The following is a 27,684-nucleotide window of genomic DNA, read 5'->3' on the forward strand; positions in this document are numbered from 1 at the left end:
TATATATATATATATATATATTGTTTTTTTTTATTGCATCCTCGCTTCTTGGATCTGAGGTTGAGTAGCTGCGTAAGGCACAGCAAAAGGCGTAGCGTTGCTTCCTGGAAGAGGCTGAGGGATGGTATAAGCATAAGCTGTGGGAGGCAGATAAGATGCTCCTCCTGGAGTACTTGTTGCCGAAGGAAATGGATACGTCGGATCTAATCCGTTGGCAAATTGAGTGGGGTAAGCTGCGGCGTAATCGTAGAAATGCCCCGTGGCTGGAGACAATGGAGCGTGAGGAGGCATCAAAAGTCCGGGTGTAGGGATATATGGCGAAGGATAAACGTAATGTGGAGGCAATCTGGAAAAAAATAATAATCGTAAATATTCGTTAATTCGCTATAACTTATCTGGCGCCGAATAGTTTACTACTTAATATTTATTTAATAATAAACTATTGAATAAATATTAAGTTGTAGTACAACGGATTAATAATTTATAGTGAAAACTTTATAATTTTCACTATAAATTATTACCAAGCTATAATTTAGTATGGACGAAACTTGTATTATCAAGTGAAGCATACAAATATTTCCCGTAATCCCTAAATAATTCTTTTTATCGGGCATCTTTTCAAAAGCGAATAATTTTATAACTTATGAAAAATAAAAAGAAATTAAAAATGTAATTCTCTGACAAAATTTCGTATAACCGAACCTTTCCGAAAGGATAAAAGTAGAAAAAAATAATAATAATGACGAAAAAATTCGTAACTGATTATAATAAAATTTGATTGGTATATAAACAAGTTATTGTTTCTTTTTTATTATTTTAAAATTTAAATTTAAAAAGTTTTCTGCCTTCGTTAGGATAATTTCTTTCAATTTATATTAGCATTTTATTTACGGCGTTTATTAATTTTTTAAGATTTACAATTAATTAAAAATTAATTTGAAAAATGTAGACATTGGAATTTTTATTTATTACATTATATATTTTCATATATTTCTAAAAATTCAAAGTTTTTTCTATAAGATATAACATTAAAAACAGTAAAAATTACAGTTAAATCCTGTTTGCTGTTATCAAAGATTGGCCTGAACATGACTTAGAACTTTCTAATGTTTTAAATAAATTACAATCTATACATTTTATTTTAGATTTTATTTTTAAAAAAAATTATTTAATTACACTAAAACAACATAAAACAGGAAAAAAAATCTATAAAGTTTTAAATGATTAAATTTATTGTTTAATTTCAGAAAATTTAATAAAACAAAATACTCACGTATTATAAATTATAAATTTTCTCTCTTCTGTATAATTTAAATAAAAATATTTACACATTTATTGTATTTTTAAAAGCTAAATTAATAAATAATTCATTTTTAAAAAAATGTCATTCGTTGTATCTCCGATGATCTATAAAAACTTTTTAAAAAATGATTTTATACTCTATAATAGGAAGCGGATGAATATATTTATTATTCAGATATAGAAATTTAAAAATAATATATATATAAAACCATCCATTAAAATTTAAATCATTTTCTCTGGAGTTAAAAAATTAATAATGTAGGCTTATATATACATAGTCCCTGCGCTTCGACCTATATCTAACATAAAAAATAATGTTTAGTTATCATTATTGTACCTGTATATAGTTAACAATTAACAAAAAAAAAAAAAGAGGTTAAATTAGATATACACGTGTATATAAACAGAGAAAAACATCACGAATGTTATAAATAATTCAATGGTTTCGCATGCACACTGTAATAAGTCACATGTACACACTGTAATAGCGAATTCAAGGTTAGAAATCAGCGCTTAGTTTACATTTAGAGCACAAGATGAACATTCTTGTTAATGTTGAGAGACATCAAAATAAAATTATTATTATTATTATTATTATTCAGAAAGCTAGCCACGTATTTTTGCTTTTTATTAAACAAGGCATGAATCAGGGAATGCTGTTTTTATTATTATTATGAAGTCTGTTGAGAATTTACCGTATCGTTAATCTAAACAAAGTAATTAAAAATTAATATATGTAATCGAAGTACTAAAAATTATTCATACCTACTTTACATTGCGTTTAAAACGAAAGCAAAGAAATTAAATTAATGAAATGAAAACACATTTATGTTATACTTTGTTTTTTTTTTTCATCTATAAAATTACACGACTATTTTTTTAGAATTATTTTTATAGTATTGTATTTAACGCTAAACACTAATTTCTCTTATATTTTATAACAGTGATGGCCCAAACTTTTCGATAAGTGGGCTAAACTGCGCTCAATTCGGCAACAAATAGACCTATTTTATACTAAAATTAGACCTATTTCTATCAGTATTTATAAGTGACATAAATGTATTTTTGGGCATCTCTTTTTTACTGATAGAAAATTCCAATGATTGATGAAGAATTCTTATTCAAAAACGTTTAAATCAATTTTTCTGACTTAACAGTAAATAATTGCTTAAAGCGGGATCGACAAGAAATTTATTATTTTAAAAAATGGCAAATTTTTTAAATGATTTATAATCCGATTTCTAAAGATTTATGCAATATTTTTGAGTAAAATTCAAACTGTTTTGATAGTTTTCGCTTGCCTTAGTTGATTGAAACAACTTTTTGGCACGTCTGAGTCAAAAGGAAAAACGTATTAATTTACTGACATTTTTAAAAAATTTTTTTCTCTTTAATATAATTTTTTCACTTAGGAAAATAAATAGAAAAATTATAAAATAAAATTACTAAAATCCTTAATGCTCGAATCCTAAGTAAATTTTGATCACGCCATTAAATTACCNAGTACAACGGATTAATAATTTATAGTGAAAACTTTATAATTTTCACTATAAATTATTACCAAGCTATAATTTAGTATGGACGAAACTTGTATTATCAAGTGAAGCATACAAATATTTCCCGTAATCCCTAAATAATTCTTTTTATCGGGCATCTTTTCAAAAGCGAATAATTTTATAATTTATGAAAAATAAAAAGAAATAAAAATGTAATTCTCTGACAAAATTTCGTATAACCGAACCTTTCCGAAAGGATAAAAGTAGAAAAAAATAATAATAATGACGAAAAAATTCGTAACTGATTATAATAAAATTTGATTGGTATATAAACAAGTTATTGTTTCTTTTTTATTATTTTAAAATTTAAATTTAAAAAGTTTTCTGCCTTCGTTAGGATAATTTCTTTCAATTTATATTAGCATTTTATTTACGGCGTTTATTAATTTTTTAAGATTTACAATTAATTAAAAATTAATTTGAAAAATGTAGACATTGGAATTTTTATTTATTACATTATATATTTTCATATATTTCTAAAAATTCAAAGTTTTTTCTATAAGATATAACATTAAAAACAGTAAAAATTACAGTTAAATCCTGTTTGCTGTTATCAAAGATTGGCCTGAACATGACTTAGAACTTTCTAATGTTTTAAATAAATTACAATCTATACATTTTATTTTAGATTTTATTTTTAAAAAAAATTATTTAATTACACTAAAACAACATAAAACAGGAAAAAAAATCTATAAAGTTTTAAATGATTAAATTTATTGTTTAATTTCAGAAAATTTAATAAAACAAAATACTCACGTATTATAAATTATAAATTTTCTCTCTTCTGTATAATTTAAATAAAAATATTTACACATTTATTGTATTTTTAAAAGCTAAATTAATAAATAATTCATTTTTAAAAAAATGTCATTCGTTGTATCTCCGATGATCTATAAAAACTTTTTAAAAAATGATTTTATACTCTATAATAGGAAGCGGATGAATATATTTATTATTCAGATATAGAAATTTAAAAATAATATATATATAAAACCATCCATTAAAATTTAAATCATTTTCTCTGGAGTTAAAAAATTAATAATGTAGGCTTATATATACATAGTCCCTGCGCTTCGACCTATATCTAACATAAAAAATAATGTTTAGTTATCATTATTGTACCTGTATATAGTTAACAATTAACAAAAAAAAAAAAAAGAGGTTAAATTAGATATACACGTGTATATAAACAGAGAAAAACATCACGAATGTTATAAATAATTCAATGGTTTCGCATGCACACTGTAATAAGTCACATGTACACACTGTAATAGCGAATTCAAGGTTAGAAATCAGCGCTTAGTTTACATTTAGAGCACAAGATGAACATTCTTGTTAATGTTGAGAGACATCAAAATAAAATTATTATTATTATTATTATTATTCAGAAAGCTAGCCACGTATTTTTGCTTTTTATTAAACAAGGCATGAATCAGGGAATGCTGTTTTTATTATTATTATGAAGTCTGTTGAGAATTTACCGTATCGTTAATCTAAACAAAGTAATTAAAAATTAATATATGTAATCGAAGTACTAAAAATTATTCATACCTACTTTACATTGCGTTTAAAACGAAAGCAAAGAAATTAAATTAATGAAATGAAAACACATTTATGTTATACTTTGTTTTTTTTTTTCATCTATAAAATTACACTATATATATGTATATATATGTATGTAAATAACGAACGAACATGATTTCGGTTATAACACGGTGTGTATACGAGGCACAAATGATTATGCTATATACGTTTAAAACATAAAAATATATTTTCTTCTTTCCTAATATATTAGGACGGATATTTTTTTTTCTATATTATTATAAATTTATATATTACGATTATTTTAAATTCTGTATTAAAACGGAATTACAGGACGGAATTCATTGTTATTCTTTCTATAGACTTGTCACGTGAATAATATGATTTTTGGCATTTCATATACTGTCGATAAAATGTGAGAAACATAAAAGGAGTATATATATAGGCCTATATATATTAGTTTATGTCGCTAATTAACTAAATTACAAACATAGAAATTAAACATAAAAAAATTACATAAATATTACGAATATTAACATGCAGTCATAATCGATCTTTCATATTAGTTTGGAATAATTTTATTTTTTTTTTTAAATGTGTTTTTTTTTTTGCTACGATTTTGATGATTTTAACAAGATTTAAATTCGTCAGGTGATAATAAGCGGCATGGCTTAATGCATACTTAAATGAATATATTGTTACGTCATCATCTGTAGATACGCTGAGCAAATTAATACTATCACGCCACGCGCGCCGTAAAAATCTATACAGATAAGATTCTAATCTCGTGACTAATGAACGAATATTTTAAATGGAATACTAACCAACTCGTTCGGAATAATGATATTTTCTAAACCGACAAACGAAGGAAATAATGGAAGTTTCGACGCATCGTACAAAAGTCATATAAAGCATTTAAGTACAAATAATCCATCACCTGTCCGGCTATAGATAATCCTTCGGTGAATTAAAATAATGTATTTTCAAAAAAAAAAAAGATCTTCAAATAAATATATAATNGATAATAATAAGGTGCTTGCCAAACAGGGCCACGTTAAATTTGACGTCCCTTCTGACCAATAAGTGGCATCTGCACCGAACGTTTTCCTGTCGGTTGGAATGGGTGAGAGTTTTCTATTAAAAAAAAAAAAATATAAGTATTTATTTAAGTAGTCTATTATATTTTTTAAAAAAATATCACGAATATTATATTATATTTATTTTTAATCAATTCGTGGGTTAAATATTAAAGTTTAAAATGTTTTATAGAGGTTTTCTTAACTCTCCTGTTGAAAAGTGATGATGTACAACAATCCCGATCAGAAGAGGGAGTCCTGGAACGACCAGAAGCACACCTCCTGACTTAGCACGTCTATATATAGCCAACTGATGGAACAATCCACCTGTTCTGAAATTTCCATACAATACTGGCAAGCAACAGCCTATGTTCTGATTTGTAGCAAGGATTGGATTTATACAATTTTCAACCCGCATTCCGGAAACGTTTTCCAGAGCGTAAAGTGACAATTTCTTTCTTCGAGTAGAGCCAATTATATATTTAACGATGAAGGGGAAAAAATTCTAAAAATATTCTCAGTGATAATAAAAAAATAAACTAAACCATTTTAATTAATAACGATATAAAATTTTATTACAAATGGCTTTCGTTATTAAGTTATAGTAAACGAAAAGTAAAAGTGGGCTTTCGTTATTAATTAAATAACGAAAAGTAAAAGTGTGTGAATCGTTTAGGATTATCTAACGGAAATTTTTACATTTAAAATGTACTTAAAACATTAAAAATATCCGTTGATAAACAAAGATCGAAGGGTTCAATGTTCGAAGTGCATACGTTTCCATTGTAATTTGTACATTTCGCATTTTGTTGTGCCAACCTAGATATCTGCAATAAGAGAATTCGAATGCTGAGTTGGCGACATTCCTGCCAAATTGAGGATTGTCCTTCAGACGTCCACCATTCGTATTAAGTCAACATCGACGTCCTAACTTCCTGTAGACACACACGCTCCTTTACATTATACAGTACTAAGGCGCAGGGTTCTTCGACGGGTCGAAAGTTTATTGGACGAGAGACAAAAATGAGCCGAAAATTAGAACGTCAAACAATGCAAAAGAGTAAAAAAAAAAAATGATCTCATTGTACAAAAATGTCACCCCCCGCCATTTTTTTCCCTTTCGGATCGTGTTTGTCCTCAGTTAAATCTAAGTGACGCTAGAAACAATATAGATAATTGACTTTTTAAACCGTTTTAATTAAAAAAAAAATTAACAATTAATAAAAATAATAATAAGCTTAAGGTAAAATAATAGTGTGAATAATTACAATATTTATACAAAAGTCGTAACGATGTTTACTCTTAAAATTACCGAAAATAATTCGATATTTATAAATCGACGCCATAGCTAATATGTAGTGTTGTTAAGAGATGGCGCAACGTGCAAAAAAAAACAGCGAAAAAAAGATGGAGGAAAAAAAAAATTTTTTGCAGACCACGAACGTCAGGAAGCTGCAAAAGTATTTTTAGAACGAGTCTAGATTTTCGACTCTTCGGCAGGAAAGATATAGAAGTCAATAACATCTCTTTTTGTTGTTGACAACCTTTACAAACTGCGAAGATTCATCTACAACAGTCAGAAACAAATCTCTTACGGGGGGTGAAAAAAAATGACAAATTTACCCATATTGTCCAGGAACTACAGTTGGATATGCTGCTCTGACAGGAAAGGGAAAACCTGTAAAAATCATTAAAAAATAATATATATATATATATATATATGTAAATAAATATTAAAAATAAATTTTAGTTCATATTTAAGATTTTTACTAATTCTAAAGTAGATTTTTCTTAAAATATTTCTCTTGAAATTAATCAATAATACTCGATATAACTACTTAATGAGCTAAACTAAATAATATTTCATTATTGAATCCGTGAGTNAGTTGGATATGCTGCTCTGACAGGAAAGGGAAAACCTGTAAAAATCATTAAAAAATAATATATATATATATATATATATGTAAATAAATATTAAAAATAGTCATTAAGATTTATTTATTAAAGAATAATTTTGAAATTTTTCCATTTAACTATTTGTGTTATATCGTAACGAAAGCGTGACAAAGTTTATTTTCTTACAGAGAAAATGTTTCTTTTTATCTTCTGTGATTACTACGTTCTTAGTAATGGATTAGCCTGGCTTAATGTTCTAGACTGAATCTATTAAATATCTTTTTCCTATTCTTTCATAATTCATTGTCGTCCTATTTATATTTATTAGAAGTAATACTCGAGTAGGTTGTTGAATTTCTCTATAAGGTTCTATCCACAGATTAACTCAATAACACGTTACTTTCTAAACTCTTTCTTGTTAAAACTTTTGTTTTTATTCTATTAAATGCTTAAAACGGCCAATTAAACTTAAAAAATATATATATATATTAAAAAAATGAATCCCTTTTAAAAAAAATTACATTACTGGCAGAATAATCAGCGATATTTAAAGTTCAAATTTTAAGATTATGAACGTAAAACAACGTGTTAATAATCAATTAAAATCGCTCTTAATTATGTTTCAAATCTAGAAATTGATATATGATTGAGTGTAATTTAATTAAAACTATTGATAATTAAATTATAGACGAAAATGTCTGACGGTAGCTTAGAAAAATATCTAATTTTTTTAGATAATAATTTTGTTGTAAATAGGTCATTTTGATATGAAAATATAGCAATGTTGACGGGGTGTTATCATTTCGGTGACATTTGGTAAATTCTCATCTCAATAGTTACATTTCTCGTCATCTTCTGGCATATGCGATGAAAATTTGATATCCCGTTTAGTTGCTAAATAAGGTAAGTACCAAACAAACAACAATAATGGATCCGTCCGATGAGAAATGCCGAATTCTACCGATTGAAATTCGCCATTTTACTACTTATCACTTATCGAAACATCGATGTTTCTACCGTATTTCGCGTAACAATTAAGAAACTATATTTATAGAATGTTTTTTTTTCCCCTCTTAAATACTTTTGGGTGTGATTTAAAAATAAATAAATAAAATAATTTTCTAAAACTATTCGAAAAATTGATGGTATGTTAATAAGTTACACATAGATTTTTTGTAACGTGCATGTAAACTGTTTTTAAGCTAATCTATGGCCTAGTAGTTTCGGGAAATGTAAGCTAAATGATAGCAGAAACATTCCGTATAAATAGGTTATCACCAAAAATAGCAGGATTAACTCATCGAAAGCTGCAAAAACAATAAGGTAATAAAGAATTCTGTCTGTAGCAAATCATAAAATTAACGAATAAGGTTAAATAATACGCCGTAATTGGAAAATTTTATATAATTAAGTAAGGAGGAAAAAAATTGATTTTATTATTTTTTTTCGTAAATTATATCATTTATTTTATTAACACTATCGATTAATTATGTTTACAGATGTATTTCTGTGGAAATTGAACATAATTAATTGATTTAAAAGTGTTAATTTACGTTAAACAGTACCGAATGAGAAGAAACAAAACCGAATGCTAACGTATAGAATAACATCTCATCGTCACAAATTGATGCTGATAATTTAGTATCCGATTCCATTGCATAAATCATTGTAATGTAATTTGAACTATACCGCATTCGATATTAATGTTGAATTAATCCGATGAAATTAAATATTCACAAAGTTTGAATTGACACAGATTATAAATAAACATCGATTAATTTATAATTAACTTCGATTTACATGTTTTAATATTATCGGAATGAAGAGAAGAAAGATTATTTTAATATTCAAAAGAGAAAGAAGGGAATTTTATATCTGACATTATCATCTACGCTTACGTATTCTATCTAATTAAGGATAAATTAACAGTATACACTCGATGATAATTATATAAAATGCGCATTTTACATGCTTAAATATAGTATAAAGATACTTCGCGACTATTTTCGGAATTAGAAAATCCAAGATAAAGGCACGAAACCTTTCGAAAATTATTATGGTTAATGTTCTATTAAATATAAATTAAATTATCTACACATAAAATGCATCATCACATAGATATTTTACTTTAATGTTTATTAAAATATAGAATTTAGAGTCTTTTATCAGACGTTCCCGCGGTCAGGCCAATAATCAGTTTCTGAGATGACTTTTCAGTGGTTAATTAATTATAAAACCTATCAAAATAAATGTGAATAACCACGCGAAACATGAAGAGTAGACTAAAAAAAAATATATGCTAAAACTTAAGTTATAAAGAGATGAGTCTATATATAGATAAAAGGCCGCAGATGTACGGGACTCCGAATTCCGGAAAGCTTACTCTTGTTAAAAAAATAATAAAATAAAATAAAAACAATAAGCTATTTCAGTAATTTTATATTATATCCTAGTACCATTTTTATTCGTCTATGACATAAGAACACGAATAATATCTATAGATTAAAATAGATATAAAACTTAAAATGAATAATTCTGTTGTCACTATTTGTATAGTAACTCATCGCAAATTAACTCCGTGCCCCCTTAATCAAAGGGTCACCCATAAGTTTCCTTATATATCAATGGTGTATCCGTGATTTTGAAAATATGGGTGCTGTTCAAAGCAGATTCGTGAGTATAAGGCACGTGTCTCCTTTCGTTTCTCGGAGACAATTATAATTAGTTATCTAATACTACATAATCGAAGGTATGCGATATGCGTTATTATATTTATTTTTATTTTAAACTAACAAAGCTGATTGCTATAGTATCAAGAGGGTGCTGCAGCATCATAAACACTCCCTCTGGATACACTTCTGTTATATATTAATAGAGAAAGAAAACACGTGTCCATTGCTTCCAACCCATCAATAGCCGATTCGATAAAACCCGTGAACTCTGGTGCCTGATCTATATAGGTTGGCCACGTGGAGTTCTCTAGGTTTTCTTCACGTGTCTAACATCTAAATAGGGCCAATTTCACATAGAAAGTCCTCTCCCTCCTTGGCAGATCGCCCATGTGTCGCATTGTAGTATCCTATTAAAGCAAAGCAGACCATTGTTTCTGTTGGAAATCTTTCTATATATCTTGATTATGTACGAACAATTTCTATTTTGATTTTAGTTATGAATACAGTGATAGTTTCATATACACCTGCACGTGGACGTCCACAGAAAATTTCCCGGAGAGGAGCAAAGCTTGGAAACAAATAATTACATCAATAAAATTTTAATTTTGGGGTTTTTTTCGCAAGTAGGTTATAGAATACTTCAGTGTTCCATGACCGAGAGTGTAAGGTTACATATCTCAATCACTTTTACGATTATAATTTGTGGAATTTTTTACTCGATCCCTCGACAAATGCCCCTTTTGCCTCCTCTGTGGACGTCTATGCATCTGTATACATTAAGGTAGAATATTATATAAAAAATTTACGTGCAAATTTCTTAGTAGAGGATTAGTGACATTGAAAAGCGATTTTTACATCGATAATATCTAATTTCTATTTGTTAATGTTATCTGATTACAAGTAAATATTTCTGGTTAAGAATCTAATATTAGATCTTTAATCTGACAATAGTTACGTTTAGATTATTAGCCATTAAACTACATTAATATTAATGTAAGTAATCTTTTCCATCTTTAAAACTTCATTTAAATCTCTTTTTATAAAAATTTCCTGGAAAAATTAATTAATTTGACTTCAAGGTGTCAAGCTAATGATCGATATTTACCTGTAACAGTCAAATTTTACGAAATAATTTAAACATAGAAATTTCATTTACGTCCTGTGACTTTTGAATATTTTTAATACAAATTTTGTATAATTGTTAAAAGTAATAACCAACGAACATGATTACAAAATAAGATTATATTTGCCTGTTTGTAAAATTGTAAAACTGTTGGATGATTTAATACATTTTATAGGAAATAAAAACATTGATTGAGTGAGCGTATGAGGTATAACATTACAAATTTAATCGACTAATAATTAGAATTTATTTATTATGGCTCATTCCGACCTATGGACTAACTAAAAGGGTTTTTTCCCAATACCCAGGCCCATAATGGGAGCAACAGGGTGGGGCCCGACGTATCCCGGACAGCGCTCATAAAAATTCTTGGGTGGCCTGGCCGGATTCAATTTCGAGTGCCCCAGAGAGGTAGGTTGTCACCTTATTTTTGTTTTGTTATTACATTTATAGAAAAAGCCTAAATTGATCTAGGACTCAGAATCTTCCAATAGTTGCGATTAAAAGGATTTACTTAATAAAAGAAAACGAACGATAGAACTCCAAACAATTTCGATTTCAAAATAAATTTGAATATGAATACACACGAGTAACCTATTTGCAATTATTTATGACGGAAAATAAGAGAAATTCAAACTGTTCATCTATGAGAAAAATACTGTACAAAGTCTACGCCGGAATCTTAGTTTACAATTTAGATTTACTTCCTTGTTGCATCTTAGGCGATTTTCTTTTCTTTTTCCCCCCCCATTTTTAATTGACTTTTAAAATGTAAATCATAGAACAATATTAAATTTTCTTAAATGGAAGTTTAAAAAAAATATCTAACTGGGATTATTATTACGTAATTTGCTAAGGAATAATGAAAGTATTACGGACTTTAATTACTGACATCGCTATCATTGTGCTAATTCCGATACTGTGTAAAAGACTTAAGCGGAATATTTTCAACTAAAATATATAAATAAAATTATATATTAACTTTAAAAAATAAATAAATAATCCTTATCGGAAGCTGAATGTTGTTTAATTCTAAGTCTTGTATGCATGAAAGACAGTATGAAATTTGATATTGACAAATTACGAAGACGTCAAAATGGAAAAAAATTCAGAAATAAACTTGAAATTTGAATTTAATTAAGATACGAAAGTGAATTTGAATAAATTAAATACAAAATATATTAGGCATAAAAGAAGGTCGATGGTAATACGAATCGGTTCGATCAAGTTTTGTTTAGTTAAGATTTAGTACAAGTAATAATTATTCTAAGTTAACATAAACAGATTTAATAGTTTCTAAAGATCATATTGAGTATTTAAGCTCAATAAACTTATTTTGGGGTCCCTTAAAATTGGGACCCGAAGCAAATGTTTCTTTCTGTCTAAGGTTTAAGGCACCAATGAGTCTTTGATTTGAGGGGGAAGATAAAGATGACATGGAGTGTGACTATTTAAAAATTAAAATGATTTATTATTTTTCGAATATAATATGTGATGGGATAGGCCCTAAAATTTATTTTTGCTTAAGGCGTCCGAGATCTATAACGTGCCACTCTATAGAGTATAGACTATAAGTTAAACGTAGAATCCAGTTTCAAAAGGCTCTCCAGTGACCGAATGGAAAAAGCATCGAACACTGGTAATTGGTGTCGGGTTCACACATGACCAACGCGTATCTAACACCTAAATAGACTTAATAGAGGCCAGTTTCTCATAGAAAGTCCTTTGAGAGATATCCCCCTTTAGCAGATTACCCTCTTGTTGAGTTGCCTTATCCTGTCAAACCAAAACCAGTTTCAAAAGCTTATTTCTTTCAACTAAGTATTCATACGACATTATTTTATATATTTGTGATTTCTTTTATTTTAAATGCTTAAAGTAAGTTATATCAGACATAGCAATATAATCCCGAATTTTAATGTTTAACAAATAGAATTATGTGAAACAAATTTATAAAATAATATTGTTAAATACATAACATATTAAATAATTCTCTCATTAATAAGCTACTTAAAAACTTTGTTTCTTTTCAGAAATATAATTTAATGCCTGCTAATGGCCGAGTGAACGAAACCACCGAACACTGGTAGTTAGTTGGTCGCGGGTTCTTATCTGGCCACGTGGAGATTTCCGAATTTTCTTCACGTAAATAGGGGCCCGCTTCTTTAAAAAGTCCTCTCGGAAGGCACTTTCCTCGTCAGATCACCCTCGTTGCCTTAATCCATTAATCCAAATATAATTCATAAAAGTTTTATCATTGATATTAACCTCGAATATAATGAAAAAAAATTACAAATATATATGAGTATTAATCGTTATGTTTTTCAAAATAATGATTAAATTATACAATCTTTAAGAAGTTTAAATATTAAAAATAAATTTTAGTTCATATTTAAGATTTTTACTAATTCTAAAGTAGATTTTTCTTAAAATATTTCTCTTGAAATTAATCAATAATACTCGATATAACTACTTAATGAGCTAAACTAAATAATATTTCATTATTGAATCCGTGAGTAAATATTGTACGCTACATATTAATAAATGCATAAAATAATTTAAATTCCACGTCAATTCAATAAGTAATGGTACAATTTATGATTAAATTGATATTTAGTAATGGAGAAGAACTTTATTAAAATATTTATCTAAGTTTCTTCTTCTTCTTCTTCTTCTTATTATTATTATTATTTTAAAATTGCATAAAATTAAACTCTAGTCTTTTTAAATTATATAATATATTATTTTGATATAAGTGGAAGGCCATCAGAGGAGAGAAACTAGGGATTTTTCCCCTAGCCCGGATAAAACTTAGGCCCCGCGTAATGGTTCCCACCCCTATAATTTTACTTTAAGGCTATTATTCGTTAATAAAGAAACATTCTTCTTGTTTCATTTGTTCAAACGAAAAGGCAAAAGAGGCCTGCTAAGGAGCAAAAGGGGCCGCCCTACCCCCAAGGCCCCTTCATCAAGCTTTAGACGGTTCTGTATAAGTGTTTAACACATTATTAATTAATTAATTAATTAACAATACAAACTATCACACAGTTTTATTTAAATTAACATGGTTAAAAACAAAAAAACGATAAATTTCTTAACAAAATTTAATTAACGATTTAAAAGATATTCAATCCTTAATCTTATCAAAACTTAGTAAATCCTTTTAAAATTGTAAATATATTATTTTAATATATTTTTAGACGTCTCGTAAACGTCAGGCATAACCTTCAATTATGTATACCCGCACTTTATATTAAGTAATAGATGTCTCATATATTATTTCACTTCCTGCATTCTTAAACGTGGGGAGAAAGGAGATGTTCAATAAAACTAAGATTTAAAAAAAAAAAAAAATTCAGTAAAGAAACATCTAAGGGACTACGACATCCAGAATTTCGGTCAATGGACTAGTATTTAAGAAAATGATTAGGCATCATCGAGTAGCTAAACACGTACCGGATTAAAAATAAGTTCTTTCATAGAGCATATTACTTAAAATAGCATAATACGTGAGATGGTTATTTTGGTTTCAGGCAATGATTTTATTCGAAATATCTCTAAATCTAAATAGTTTTCATCTTGCTTTACTTTCATCACAGCCGATCACTCCATTCTAAATCCAATACATTATCATAAACAATCATAATATTAAGTAAATTTAATCTTATTTTAAAACTATCAAATGCTATTTTTTTTTTCTATTTAAAAGTTTAAAATTTACTAACTCGTTCGTACTCTTTAAGATATCGCTGAATTATTAATTAATACTACTTTGTTCCAATGAAGTGTACGCATTATCTACAGTTCCATTGATGTAAACTGTAAACCTTTTTTTAATTATAAATAATATTTAAAAAAGGATTTTTATGTCTGTTATATCGCTATAGAATTCGATAAAAATATAATAGACGAGCATACTCGCTTAATCATCAGTAGTCAATTAAAAAAAAAAAAAAAAGGAAATTAATCTCTAGAAGCTTGATTGTGAAATTGCTCAAGGCTAATTCACATTAAGCTCTTTTTAATCATGCTATCAAGAACGCGTAATTAACACTCTAGTGATATTTGACCAAGAATAATTTGACGATTAGAAAGATTATACCTTCGAAATAGCGCAAAATTATCAGTTATTTCGAGGTCGGTATGCTTTATCCGAATCAATTTTTATTTCTTTCGATACTACAACTAATTTATTATTTCAATTTACATATATCTTACAATTAAATAAAGTTAATATCCATAAATTAAAGCGAAGGGCCACATAATTATTCGTATCAAAGACAGAATGAGATGAGCGTTAAGATAAGTATACAGACTATTAATCTGATGAGAAATTCGAAAGAGGGAAAATAATAGTCTCTTAAAAGTAATGAATTTAAAGCGAACATTCTCCAAATCAATTAGGCTGGTAAATAAACGATGTAGCGATTTTTAACACGTTCGAAATTCGCTGATAAAAATTACACTTTATTCCTTAACTTAGTTGGGATTGAATGTCGTTTAAGATAGGCCTATTTGTGTTTTACTTAATAATTACTTTTTACGTTAAGATTAGAGGATTAAAGTTTGTAAACCGCCATTTAAAATTATACTTAGCTTAATCTCCGTTTTTTTTTATTTTTAAGCGATTTATTTTAATTGTTGTTGTTCTTTGTGCTAAATATTAGTCTATTATATAACAGAGAGAAAGTATGAAAAATGATCCCAAAAATTTTTACATTTTTGGACTCAGATGACTTTGAAATGTCGAGAAATGTAAAAAAATTCGGAGTTTTTTTTTTTCCTGTATGTATGAATGTTAGTGTGGGTGGTGGGGCACAATTTTGTTTACCTTGTTTGAAGCTTAATAACTCCTGTGCTTTTTGTCGAAAATTTCTGAAATTTTGCAGGGAAATTTGTGTACAAGGGGCATTGATGCTACTAAAGTTTGGTGGTTAAAGGTCAATGAGGTGGTGAGATAAAAGTGGTCTTGAGTAGGGTCGGACTTAACGACGATTTTACCCGTTATTAGCATTAGGTTATTAGCGTTATAAAACCCATCTGTATCCTCAAAATTAAGCTTTTTATTATTTTATAATAATTAAAAACATAAAAAGTCTTTAAAATAAGAGATGACGCCACTAAAATGTTAAATGTTGCCTGGAAAGTTAAGCAACTCGTTAGTGACATTTTTAAAAAACGTTTTTAAGATAGATTGAGCGACAGATTAAAAATATTTAAAAATGACCGAAATTTATGAAAATTAAAATAAAAGAAAAACCAATTGTAATATGTAATTTATAAATTTAAAACAATAACAACTGCTGAATAGAACAGCGTGACAAATAAACAGCGCAAATAAGAGGATGCTACTAACATTCTTTATATCCTTTAGACACACTCGGAAGTCTATTTTTAAACTAGAAGCGTATTCGTCTCACACAGAGCAGTTATCTACTCAAACCCACTAATTATCATGTATATGGCTAATAAAAACTTACATATCCGAAACCCGGTTACCAAAACATCATTCGGACATCTTTTAATATTAAAATATACTTGCCGTTCTGGACGTTTCCTCTCGGTTTAGCTCCTAAATACGCTAAATTGACATTAGCTTTTCGACCGTCGATAATAGGATTGGCATCTTTCACTGCTCTTTCTGCAGCTTCTCTATCCGCCATTGTTACCTGAATAAAAGAAAATATGATCAAAGTAAAATCCGACATTTAAAATATATAACAAACACACTCATTTGTCAGTTGTATAAAGGAAAATTAATTACAAAAATACTTTTTCTGTTTCGTCAGCGGATATAGGATATTTTTCTTCTCCGATTTAATAATAATAATAATAATAATTAAAAATATTATTTGTACAGTTAAATATCGCTTTAAAGTAGAAATATTAATGCTATTTACTTTCATTTTTTTTCCTCTCAGAAACCAATGTTATAACGAGAAATGTCTTAAGGATTTTGTCTTCAAATTAAGTAACTTAATATACTGTAATATAAAGCTTCTATACTACACATTTTTAAATTTAAAGAAAAGAAATATACAATATTTACTTTCTAAGCTTTGTTCATATAGAAACATTGCCATGTTTATCTTGTTTTTAAACATAAAATTTTAAATTGATAAAGTTTTAGGATGCGTGTACAGTACATAAGCTTGTCGAACTACGTTAATTGCGGGCATTCTCATAGCGTGAAGGCCTCTTTAAATAATACATGTACTGTCTTATCTCCCATTTATAAGGTTATTTTGTCATTAAAATGAAGTTTCAATGGAAATGTATACTTCTGAATTAATTTTAAATCGTGATATCAAGCAGTCGACATACAAGAAAGCGTACACAATAGCTAAGATAATTTATTACTTCTTTAATTTTTTTTTCTACAATATATCGTCTACTGGACAATAAACTAACGAAATTGAGAACCAAGTTAGTTATTTTAAGCGGTTATTTTTTTTTTTTTCTAGATAGTAACTTTATAAAGCGTTATATATTTACTAAGAATGGAACGAACTACTTAAAGATAATAAACTTACATAATCTCCAAAGTCGTTTTAAAAGAGTAACTTACCAAAATACTTATTATTATTAGTTTTTTTTTTATTGAGATTTAATTTTTTTTCCTCATTTAAGCACTTAATCTGAAAGTTTATTATATTCTGGTAGATTCTCGAGTCAAATATATCTGAAAAATATATAAATCGACACGTTACTGTGTAGCTTATTGTAGAGACGACGGTGTTTTCGCCGGAAGTTCGATCGGAAGTTGTCAAAATCTATATTAAATAATTCACACTTTATGAAAATGAAAGCTGAATCGTTATATATATTGTTTATAATTAAAATGATACTAAGTCAAAGGTCATAAGTTCATAAGATGACGAGATTTAGAGACTGTTGTACTAAATAAGATGTCATTTTTCATCAAGGAATTTCCGCATCGTCCGACCGGTTTATAACTTTCTAATTTTTCACGTCGAGTGAAATACATTGTATTTGGAATAAATATTTATAAACAATGGAAAGTATTAATGCACTTATCGAAAATTATATTAATGAATTTTGTCATTTAATAGTAAACGAATATTTTTCGTTCGCACATTATTAGAATGAATAATATGATATTTATATTAATTTATCTGTTAATTAATTAATTATAAAACTTTCTAATAAACAAACAGCATAAAGGTTTTTATTTACCGTTTTATAATACGAAAAAATAAAGGATTATTCTCATTTATGTAATTATTAATACTTAATGAATGTAACGCATATATTGCACTTGAAGATTAAAAGATATACGCTTCATAAAGGATAATTTTCCTTAAAAATTAGTTATAAAACTTCAAATCTGTTTTCTCCAAAGCCTGGATATAAATATAAATTTTTTTTAAAAAATATTTCTCGAAAATATACAGCTTCTAAACAGAAAATGGCATTAAAAATATTAAGATATTAACTTTGTTCTGTTTCCAAAAGTTAAATAATTAACTGAAGAACGAATATTTTACTATATTTTCAGTTAAATATTTGGCGTGCCCTTTTTATATAAAAACAAATTAAATATAACATAATGAAAAAGAATGGCGGGTGTTTAACTGAGATATTATGTTACTCTTCAGTTAATTATTTAACTTGAGTGATAATGTGTTTAGAGCTAACAAGATGGAGAGCCATTCGAATATTTCATTTAAAAGTATTTAACTTACTGTTTGTATATATTTGGCATAACATTTTAACTACGTGGTATATCTCATGCCAAGATTTTTGCATAGATCACGTGTATATCTTTATACTATTCACGAGAGAGATTTTAGAATAAGTATAGATACATTTGGTTTGGTTTAATTTATTTTTTCATTTTTTTTAATATTATATTTTCTTAGATAATATATATCAAAACAAAAATTTAAATTATTTTATTCACGAAATTCTGAATAGAGTAGTTTGGTTATGAATAGAGTGGTTTGCATTTAACTCAATATAACAACAAATAAACAAAAGTAAATGAGAAATGTCTTTTACTCGAACAGTGGAAAAAAATCAATAACAATTTTAATAAAAAATTAGAACTTAAATTTCGAATGGAATTTTATGATTTAATTTAAATATTTTGTGTTATAAATATTATAATACATTGTAAAGGTAAAGGAAAACGATTGTAATTCAATGTGTTTTTATCTTTAAATTAATAGTAGCCATTCGATTATCCGAGCTAAGTGAAAGTGAAATCATCTCGGATAACCGAGACTCTTAATCCAGACTACGTTATCGATTTTTGAGAAGGTTTCTATTTCCCATAATTCTTGTTGTAGTCCCTCGACTTATCGAGGATAAAAATCTTGCCGCAGGCTATCTTTGATCGGTCTTAACTAAATCTCCAAAAATTCTAAAACNAAATATTTTGTGTTATAAATATTATAATACATTGTAAAGGTAAAGGAAAACGATTGTAATTCAATGTGTTTTTATCTTTAAATTAATAGTAGCCATTCGATTATCCGAGCTAAGTGAAAGTGAAATCATCTCGGATAACCGAGACTCTTAATCCAGACTACGTTATCGATTTTTGAGAAGGTTTCTATTTCCCATAATTCTTGTTGTAGTCCCTCGACTTATCGAGGATAAAAATCTTGCCGCAGGCTATCTTTGATCGGTCTTAACTAAATCTCCAAAAATTCTAAAACGAATTTTTTGCTTTAAACAAAATACTATCTCTGCTATCCTTTTTAATTAACCTATTCAAATCCAGCTTTATCTAAACGCTTTAAACTACATCAAAGACTTTCTTTAAGATTATGAAGGATCAGCAAATAATAAAAATTAAAAAGGAAAAAGATCTGTAAACTAAACATTTAATTACTTCATTTTTCATGAAATAACAAATTAGAATATACTTTTTACAGCTAGAAGTTTGTGTTTTTAAACAGCAAATGGAAATTTGATAAGCTTTAACATTATTTGCTAAAAAATTTACCAAAAATATAAGAAATTATAGTTTAGTGTCATAGAATTCTCTTTAAAATTTTTTAAAATTTTAATATTACAATTAATTCGAACAATAAACAGTTGTTCTTAAAAAAATTAATGTAAAAAAATATATATATGAATATTTAGTTTGTTCAATGTGAAGTTATTATTAAATAAAAATTCTTCTGTTATATTTCATATTTTAAAACTTTCAAAAATAAAAAAAATTTGCACATATTTAAACATTAGATCACGCTGTTCAACGAAGTGAAAACATTTATTCCAGACATAATAAAACTTAATCAGAAATATAACATACTTTTCTTCAAATTGCGAAATTAAACATACTCTCAAATAACTCGCATTTATGGAATGAAATTTTTACTATTTAACTAATCTTTCTAAATTAATTGGAACTCGAGTATATGTATTTTTAGATAGGATTTTATATATTTTTATCGTACGAAATTTACATCGTAATGCATCCATTTGTCTTTATCCTTTTTTATAATCGTTATCCTTTAATAAAACAAGATTTATTCGTTAAAAAAAATCGTAAATCGACTTGAATTTCCATCGACGTAGATAATGAACTATAAGGTTTTACATATTCTATACAAAATTTGATGATGTAAATCTAACAAACTCAATATCTTGTTGGTTTGATTGGCAAAGTCTAAAAAAAATTAACTGTCTCCAACTAGAATCTCATGTTTCACCACACACAAGAAATATTTCTGTTTAAAAAACAGATAAAAAGTTACTTACATTACTAAAAATATTAATATAAAATCAATATTAATAAATTCATATTATAAAAATTTTATTTTGGGTGTTTTGCTTTCATCTTTATGGATAAGAATATCCATATGCTTAATGAAGCATCATCTGTTTTGTAAATAAAATAAATATATTGATTCTTCTTTCTTTAATGTATTTTCCATTTTACAAGGATATTTTATATTTATAGTAAATTTTTTAAACTGGTATAACTTAATTTTTCTTTTAAATCATGCTGTTAAGAAGTAACTGATTCATTTTTTTTTAATAAGAAAATTATCGACGAAGAGAAAACTAATTGTGATACGCTTTTAAAATCAAGTTATTTTATTAAAACAATTTAAGAATAAATTTAGCGAAATTAAAGTTAATAATATTATGTGAATGTGAATTTAAAAGTAATAGATAGGTGACATTAGAACGCTTAATAAATATTCTAATATCAATTAAAATAGAAATGGAAAGTAGAATTTTAAGCTTAAAAAAAAGACAATAAATTATTATATTTTTACTTATATGATTAAATACTGATGAAAGAAGTTAAAGAAAATTAAATGAAAAACAGATAAATGTCATCTAATTTTTTTCTTTCATCCTTAAAGTCTTTATTCCATCACCTACAAATTTTTCTGCATTTTTACTGATTTTTCTACTAAATTTATCATTATGAGAAATTTTGTCTTAAATAAAACACATATTTATCTTCACCGTCTTCACCTCTATGTATAATAAAATCATATTATGATCTACAATATAAAGTTATGGGCTATTTAAAATCGAGTAACCGAGGAATATACCTTGTAATACAGTATTAAGATCCAAATTTATATTCTCATTTGAATCAATCCGAGAAGAAATATCTTACAAAATGAATCCGAAAACGTACAGTACGTGTAAAACAAATTAAATTTATTTAAATAGTAAGTAATATTAAAATAAATGCATTATTTTTTAATTATAGAGTGATATTTTAAATATTTTTCTATGTTTTTATCTTACATTAAATCCAAAATTTAAAAAATTAAAAGAAAAAAAAGGGGGGAAATGTAATAGTATCTTACTCCTTTACGTAACTCGGATCCTATTTTTAGATAAATTGATTTCATGCTCTATATTTTCTTTTACTGTAATCCTATATTAAATATTAAAAATTTTATCTAAACATATCTCCCAAATATATATTTATATTGATTTTATTAGAGTATACGAGTGCTAATTCCGGATTTTTTTCGTGGATTTTAGATTTCTAATAGTAAAAGATGAGAGTTGAAAGGGAGTTTAGTCGCATTCACCTATCTTTTTTATATCATAATAACAGTCCTTATCGATATAAATCAAGGAATTTCGAATAGATTTATGGAAAATTTGATTTATATTCCTTATCGGATTCATTATATTCGTAAATTGTTTAGTAAATCGTCACGAGATGAAGATAATTAATTTTCATATTGATATACTGTATATACAATTCAGAAATTTAAATGAGTATAAAAAATTTNTTTTTTTTTTTTTTTTTTTAAATGATAAAAGTAAATCGGATTCTTACTTCGGACGACTCGAAAATTCAATAAATACGTTACAAAATTTCGAGCTGTGTTTATTGTTTTGGTCGAAACAAACGATTGAATTAACTTTTCAATAAAAGTAAGTGAGTTGTTTTTCCTGTATTTTGCTAGCGTATTCAATAACATTATGCAATGGCCGTGTATCATCATTCCGTTGGATTTGCATTTGTTGGTTTCCGGAATGGAAGAAAAAAAAAACAAATAAATAGGTCATCCGAATGATATTTAGCTTTAGCATAATAAGAGAAATTACTTTAGTACAGAATGAATCATTTTCTGTTTAGTCTACGTGAAAATTGGCTTGTGTTTATGCTGTATATATATACAGTACTTACAGGCCTGTTTGAATAGGAGTGAAATAACATGATAATAATTGGGCTTCAATTTGAAAAAAAAAAACTATAGACCTATAGGCCTAAATTCCCACTGTCGTCCGTCCGTCTGTCCTTTCTTAATCTCGAGAATTGTATAAGATAGATGAAAGTCGAGACCAGATATGGAAAGCTTACGGGCAGTAGGCCTCGATTAACTATATAAGAACTTCGAAACAAACTCCTTGAAAGCTATTAGATAGTTGACCGGCACGACTCTATTGTTAAAGGAAAAGTATGGAGTACAGGGGCAAGCCAACTACTAATCTGAGATAGAGAGGATATATTTTAAATTAAATAAATTAAAAATATGATTAAAAATAAAGCCCGGCATTGTGACGATATCACAATAAATTATTGCTGGTTAAATATAATATATATTATGTTATCACGTGTATTATCTTTGTTTCAACTCATCGCAAAAGTATACAAGTAATACGATACTTTTCGAAGAATTACCATTCGAGAAATTAAAATGATTCATTCGTACAACAGAAAAAGTTTGGATCTTTTTATAGCTCTAATTTGAAATTTTGTGTATGTTTTTAAAAGATTCTTTTTATATTACGTCTCATTAAAACTAACAAAGTTCAAAAATATTCTTAACGCGAATTTGATCCGGATGAAAAAATAAAATTCTTCAACTTTCTTGGAAAGCATCTTTAATAATAAATTTCTTAACTATTCAAACAATCAAATAAAGCTGCGATATCTTTGTATAATTACTTTAAACTGAATATATATTTTATAGAAATTATTTAATATTAGCATAAGTTAAAGAAGTCGGTTTAGTAGATATTTTAATTAAGTATCAAAGAAATTTTTCTAGAATAATAATAATAATAATACTACAATTGATCTAATATTATGCGCTCGACATACCTATTTATACAACAAATATTTTTCATAATCTTTGTGTTTATTTATATTGGGTATATCTTAACAATATTGCTGTAAATCAATTATCGTTTCTATAGTATTAAAAAATATATTCTACATAAGAATATAATGTAATTAACAATTTCATATTATTACTTTTTAAATATAGTATCATTTTTTTCTATAAAAAGAAATTTTATTTCGACTTAAAATATCGAATTTTTTCATGATTTTAATTATGTTAAAAACCTAATAAAAATTCTTGTTAAAAAAATAATAATAAAATAAAAATTGAAATATGACTTTCGAGATATTCATATTATAAAAATTTTATTTTGGGTGTTTTGCTTTCATCTTTATGGATAAGAATATCCATATGCTTAATGAAGCATCATCTGTTTTGTAAATAAAATAAATATATTGATTCTTCTTTCTTTAATGTATTTTCCATTTTACAAGGATATTTTATATTTATAGTAAATTTTTTAAACTGGTATAACTTAATTTTTCTTTTAAATCATGCTGTTAAGAAGTAACTGATTCATTTTTTTTTAATAAGAAAATTATCGACGAAGAGAAAACTAATTGTGATACGCTTTTAAAATCAAGTTATTTTATTAAAACAATTTAAGAATAAATTTAGCGAAATTAAAGTTAATAATATTATGTGAATGTGAATTTAAAAGTAATAGATAGGTGACATTAGAACGCTTAATAAATATTCTAATATCAATTAAAATAGAAATGGAAAGTAGAATTTTAAGCTTAAAAAAAAGACAATAAATTATTATATTTTTACTTATATGATTAAATACTGATGAAAGAAGTTAAAGAAAATTAAATGAAAAACAGATAAATGTCATCTAATTTTTTTCTTTCATCCTTAAAGTCTTTATTCCATCACCTACAAATTTTTCTGCATTTTTACTGATTTTTCTACTAAATTTATCATTATGAGAAATTTTGTCTTAAATAAAACACATATTTATCTTCACCGTCTTCACCTCTATGTATAATAAAATCATATTATGATCTACAATATAAAGTTATGGGCTATTTAAAATCGAGTAACCGAGGAATATACCTTGTAATACAGTATTAAGATCCAAATTTATATTCTCATTTGAATCAATCCGAGAAGAAATATCTTACAAAATGAATCCGAAAACGTACAGTACGTGTAAAACAAATTAAATTTATTTAAATAGTAAGTAATATTAAAATAAATGCATTATTTTTTAATTATAGAGTGATATTTTAAATATTTTTCTATGTTTTTATCTTACATTAAATCCAAAATTTAAAAAATTAAAAGAAAAAAAAGGGGGGGAAATGTAATAGTATCTTACTCCTTTACGTAACTCGGATCCTATTTTTAGATAAATTGATTTCATGCTCTATATTTTCTTTTACTGTAATCCTATATTAAATATTAAAAATTTTATCTAAACATATCTCCCAAATATATATTTATATTGATTTTATTAGAGTATACGAGTGCTAATTCCGGATTTTTTTCGTGGATTTTAGATTTCTAATAGTAAAAGATGAGAGTTGAAAGGGAGTTTAGTCGCATTCACCTATCTTTTTTATATCATAATAACAGTCCTTATCGATATAAATCAAGGAATTTCGAATAGATTTATGGAAAATTTGATTTATATTCCTTATCGGATTCATTATATTCGTAAATTGTTTAGTAAATCGTCACGAGATGAAGATAATTAATTTTCATATTGATATACTGTATATACAATTCAGAAATTTAAATGAGTATAAAAAATTTGTTTATTTTAATTTTAGTAATAATAATAATAAGTGAAAGCAATTATTTAAAAGTTAAAAAGTACGTTTAAATATTATTATTATTATTATTATTATTATTATTTTTAGTTTTTAAAGTTTATTTTTAAAACAGATATAATTAATATAAATATAATAATTCAACATATATTTTTTTTATTATATACAGTTATAACATCTAAAATTCTGTCAAGGAAATTTATAAAAATCAAATTTTTTTTTTTTTTTTTTATAAACTAGCTTAGTTATAGGATATAGTTGATTTACATATATTTTAAAAATCTTATTTATTTCTGCTTCAGGTAAAATTCGAAAATTTTAAAACCTTACATAGACGTAGGCCAGTCATGCAGACTTCTAGATAAAAACATTTCTCATTCAAAATTTAAACTTCCAAGAATGAGTATAAAATTGGTTTATAAAGCAAGTAACATGCAAAAGCTTACCGACTATATTAGGCCTAGTCGATCTATCCACAAAACGAACCCCACGTTTGTCAGAATTTAAAATTTTATAACCTAGAAACCATTTAAATAAACGAAATTTTCCTGTCGGAATTTGTCGATTCGGATAATCTTATTTACCACGTACAATTTATTATTTATTACTCGAGTACAAATTAATTTCCTATGATAATTAATTGGCATTCGAGTTTATCTCTTAACATTATTTTTTTGTTTCTTTTTATCCAAAGATCAAACATATTAACTGAGTGAAAGTAAAAGAAAGTATAAAATGACATAGGCATATGCGTTAAAGTTCGATCAAAGCGTAAAAAAAAACCCCAAAACCAAAAAAAAACAAACAACTTTTAGAAACGTCCACGTATAAATGATCTTTAATTAACTCAAAGATTTTCAGATATTTTATATTTGAAATTTCTATTAAAAATCTTCAAAGTACTTATCCCTCAATTAATTTTTTCTTTCCGTATTTATTAATACAAGACCAGAGCTCCGTTACGTGTGATTTTTTTTTGTTTACTAACTTCTAATTGCGCTCAGCCCATTAAAGCGAATATGTTCGACTACAAAATCTGATTTTGCCTTAACTAAAAAGAGATGAAAACAAATAAAAGTATCGTATCATTCACGAACGTATTTAAACTTTCATTATCGACGTCAATATTTACGTAGTAGACAGGAAACATTATCGTGACTTCTAATTGACTCTGTATGTTGATTGATTTCACAAATCGTGTTTTCTTGCTCATTCAGATACGTACTAATTAAAATTAACACGATAACTTTCTTAAGGGTTCGTGTTTCATTTTGGACGAATTATTATTTGAAATTTTTATATTAATTCTTTTTTGTAACGAGTTCCGATGCCAACTTTTCTTTCTACAATATTGCCAGCTTGCTCTTGAGCTACATAACTCAATGGCAAAGTATTCTATCCGAGATGATAACGAGATATATAAGAGATTTAATAATAATTTACGTGTAATTTTAATTGTTTTTTTTTCTTAATTATTTAGCAAATAAGACTAGACTAAAACTTAAAACAGTGCTAAGTTTCTTCTAATTTACTGTATTTTTTTTTTTTCCTTCTTCTTCTTCTTCTTTTAATCCAGGAATGAGATCTGATGAAGAATCAGAGTTCATTCACTTTGTGTATTGTTTTATTTTCTAAAAAAGATTAGACCAATCTCTCTCTATGTATAGATGTAATCTTTTTTAAGAAATCTTAACTACGTACGTGTAATATCTAATAAAAACCGGGCGTTTTATTTGAATTCTAAGCAAATTTGAAAGAAAATGTTACAAAGATAAGAAATTGTTGAAGATTAGAAACAGTTCTTATTAAAAGAGGAAAGCAATTAAGTACATTTGGCAAAGACTCCGATTCTTTAAACAATCCTCGGTTCTAAAAAAAATATCAGTTCATTAAATGGTTAAAGACTGTTCGAAATCATTTTTCATAATTTTGAAAGAGAAAAAAGCTATTTCGAAAAGCTCGTTATAAAAAAATAACTTACTAAAATTAGTAGAAAGTCATTTAAATTAACTAAAACTAACTTAATCAAAATTAAAACTTTACATATGATATTACGCTGTTTTTCATTGGAAAGTTTCTTTCTTTTTGTTTTTTTTTAAATAATAATATATTTAAAATGATTAGATTTAATATTAATAATAACACGAAAACG

At 26.4% G+C, this 27,684-nt stretch overlaps 1 protein-coding gene across 1 annotated transcript in view; it reads right to left on the reverse strand.

The window, feature by feature from the left end:
* Nucleotides 1-6: 6 nt before the first annotated feature.
* LOC111631133 (RNA-binding protein 24-B-like) overlaps nt 7-27,684 on the reverse strand; it is a 31,523-nt gene continuing 3,845 nt past the window's right edge. The window contains exons 2-4 of the mRNA XM_023375335.1: nt 16,710-16,836; nt 7,100-7,154; nt 7-346 (exon numbers count right to left, since the gene is read on the reverse strand). Of these exons, the coding sequence (XP_023231103.1) occupies nt 31-346; nt 7,100-7,154; nt 16,710-16,836 (498 nt within the window). The 3' untranslated portion in view covers nt 7-30. The remainder of the gene's footprint in view (nt 347-7,099; nt 7,155-16,709; nt 16,837-27,684) is intronic.

Source organism: Centruroides sculpturatus, unplaced genomic scaffold (genome assembly GCF_000671375.1).
Source record: "Centruroides sculpturatus isolate CEXI.00-Female unplaced genomic scaffold, Cexi_2.0 scaffold632, whole genome shotgun sequence".
NCBI lineage: Eukaryota > Metazoa > Arthropoda > Arachnida > Scorpiones > Buthidae > Centruroides > Centruroides sculpturatus.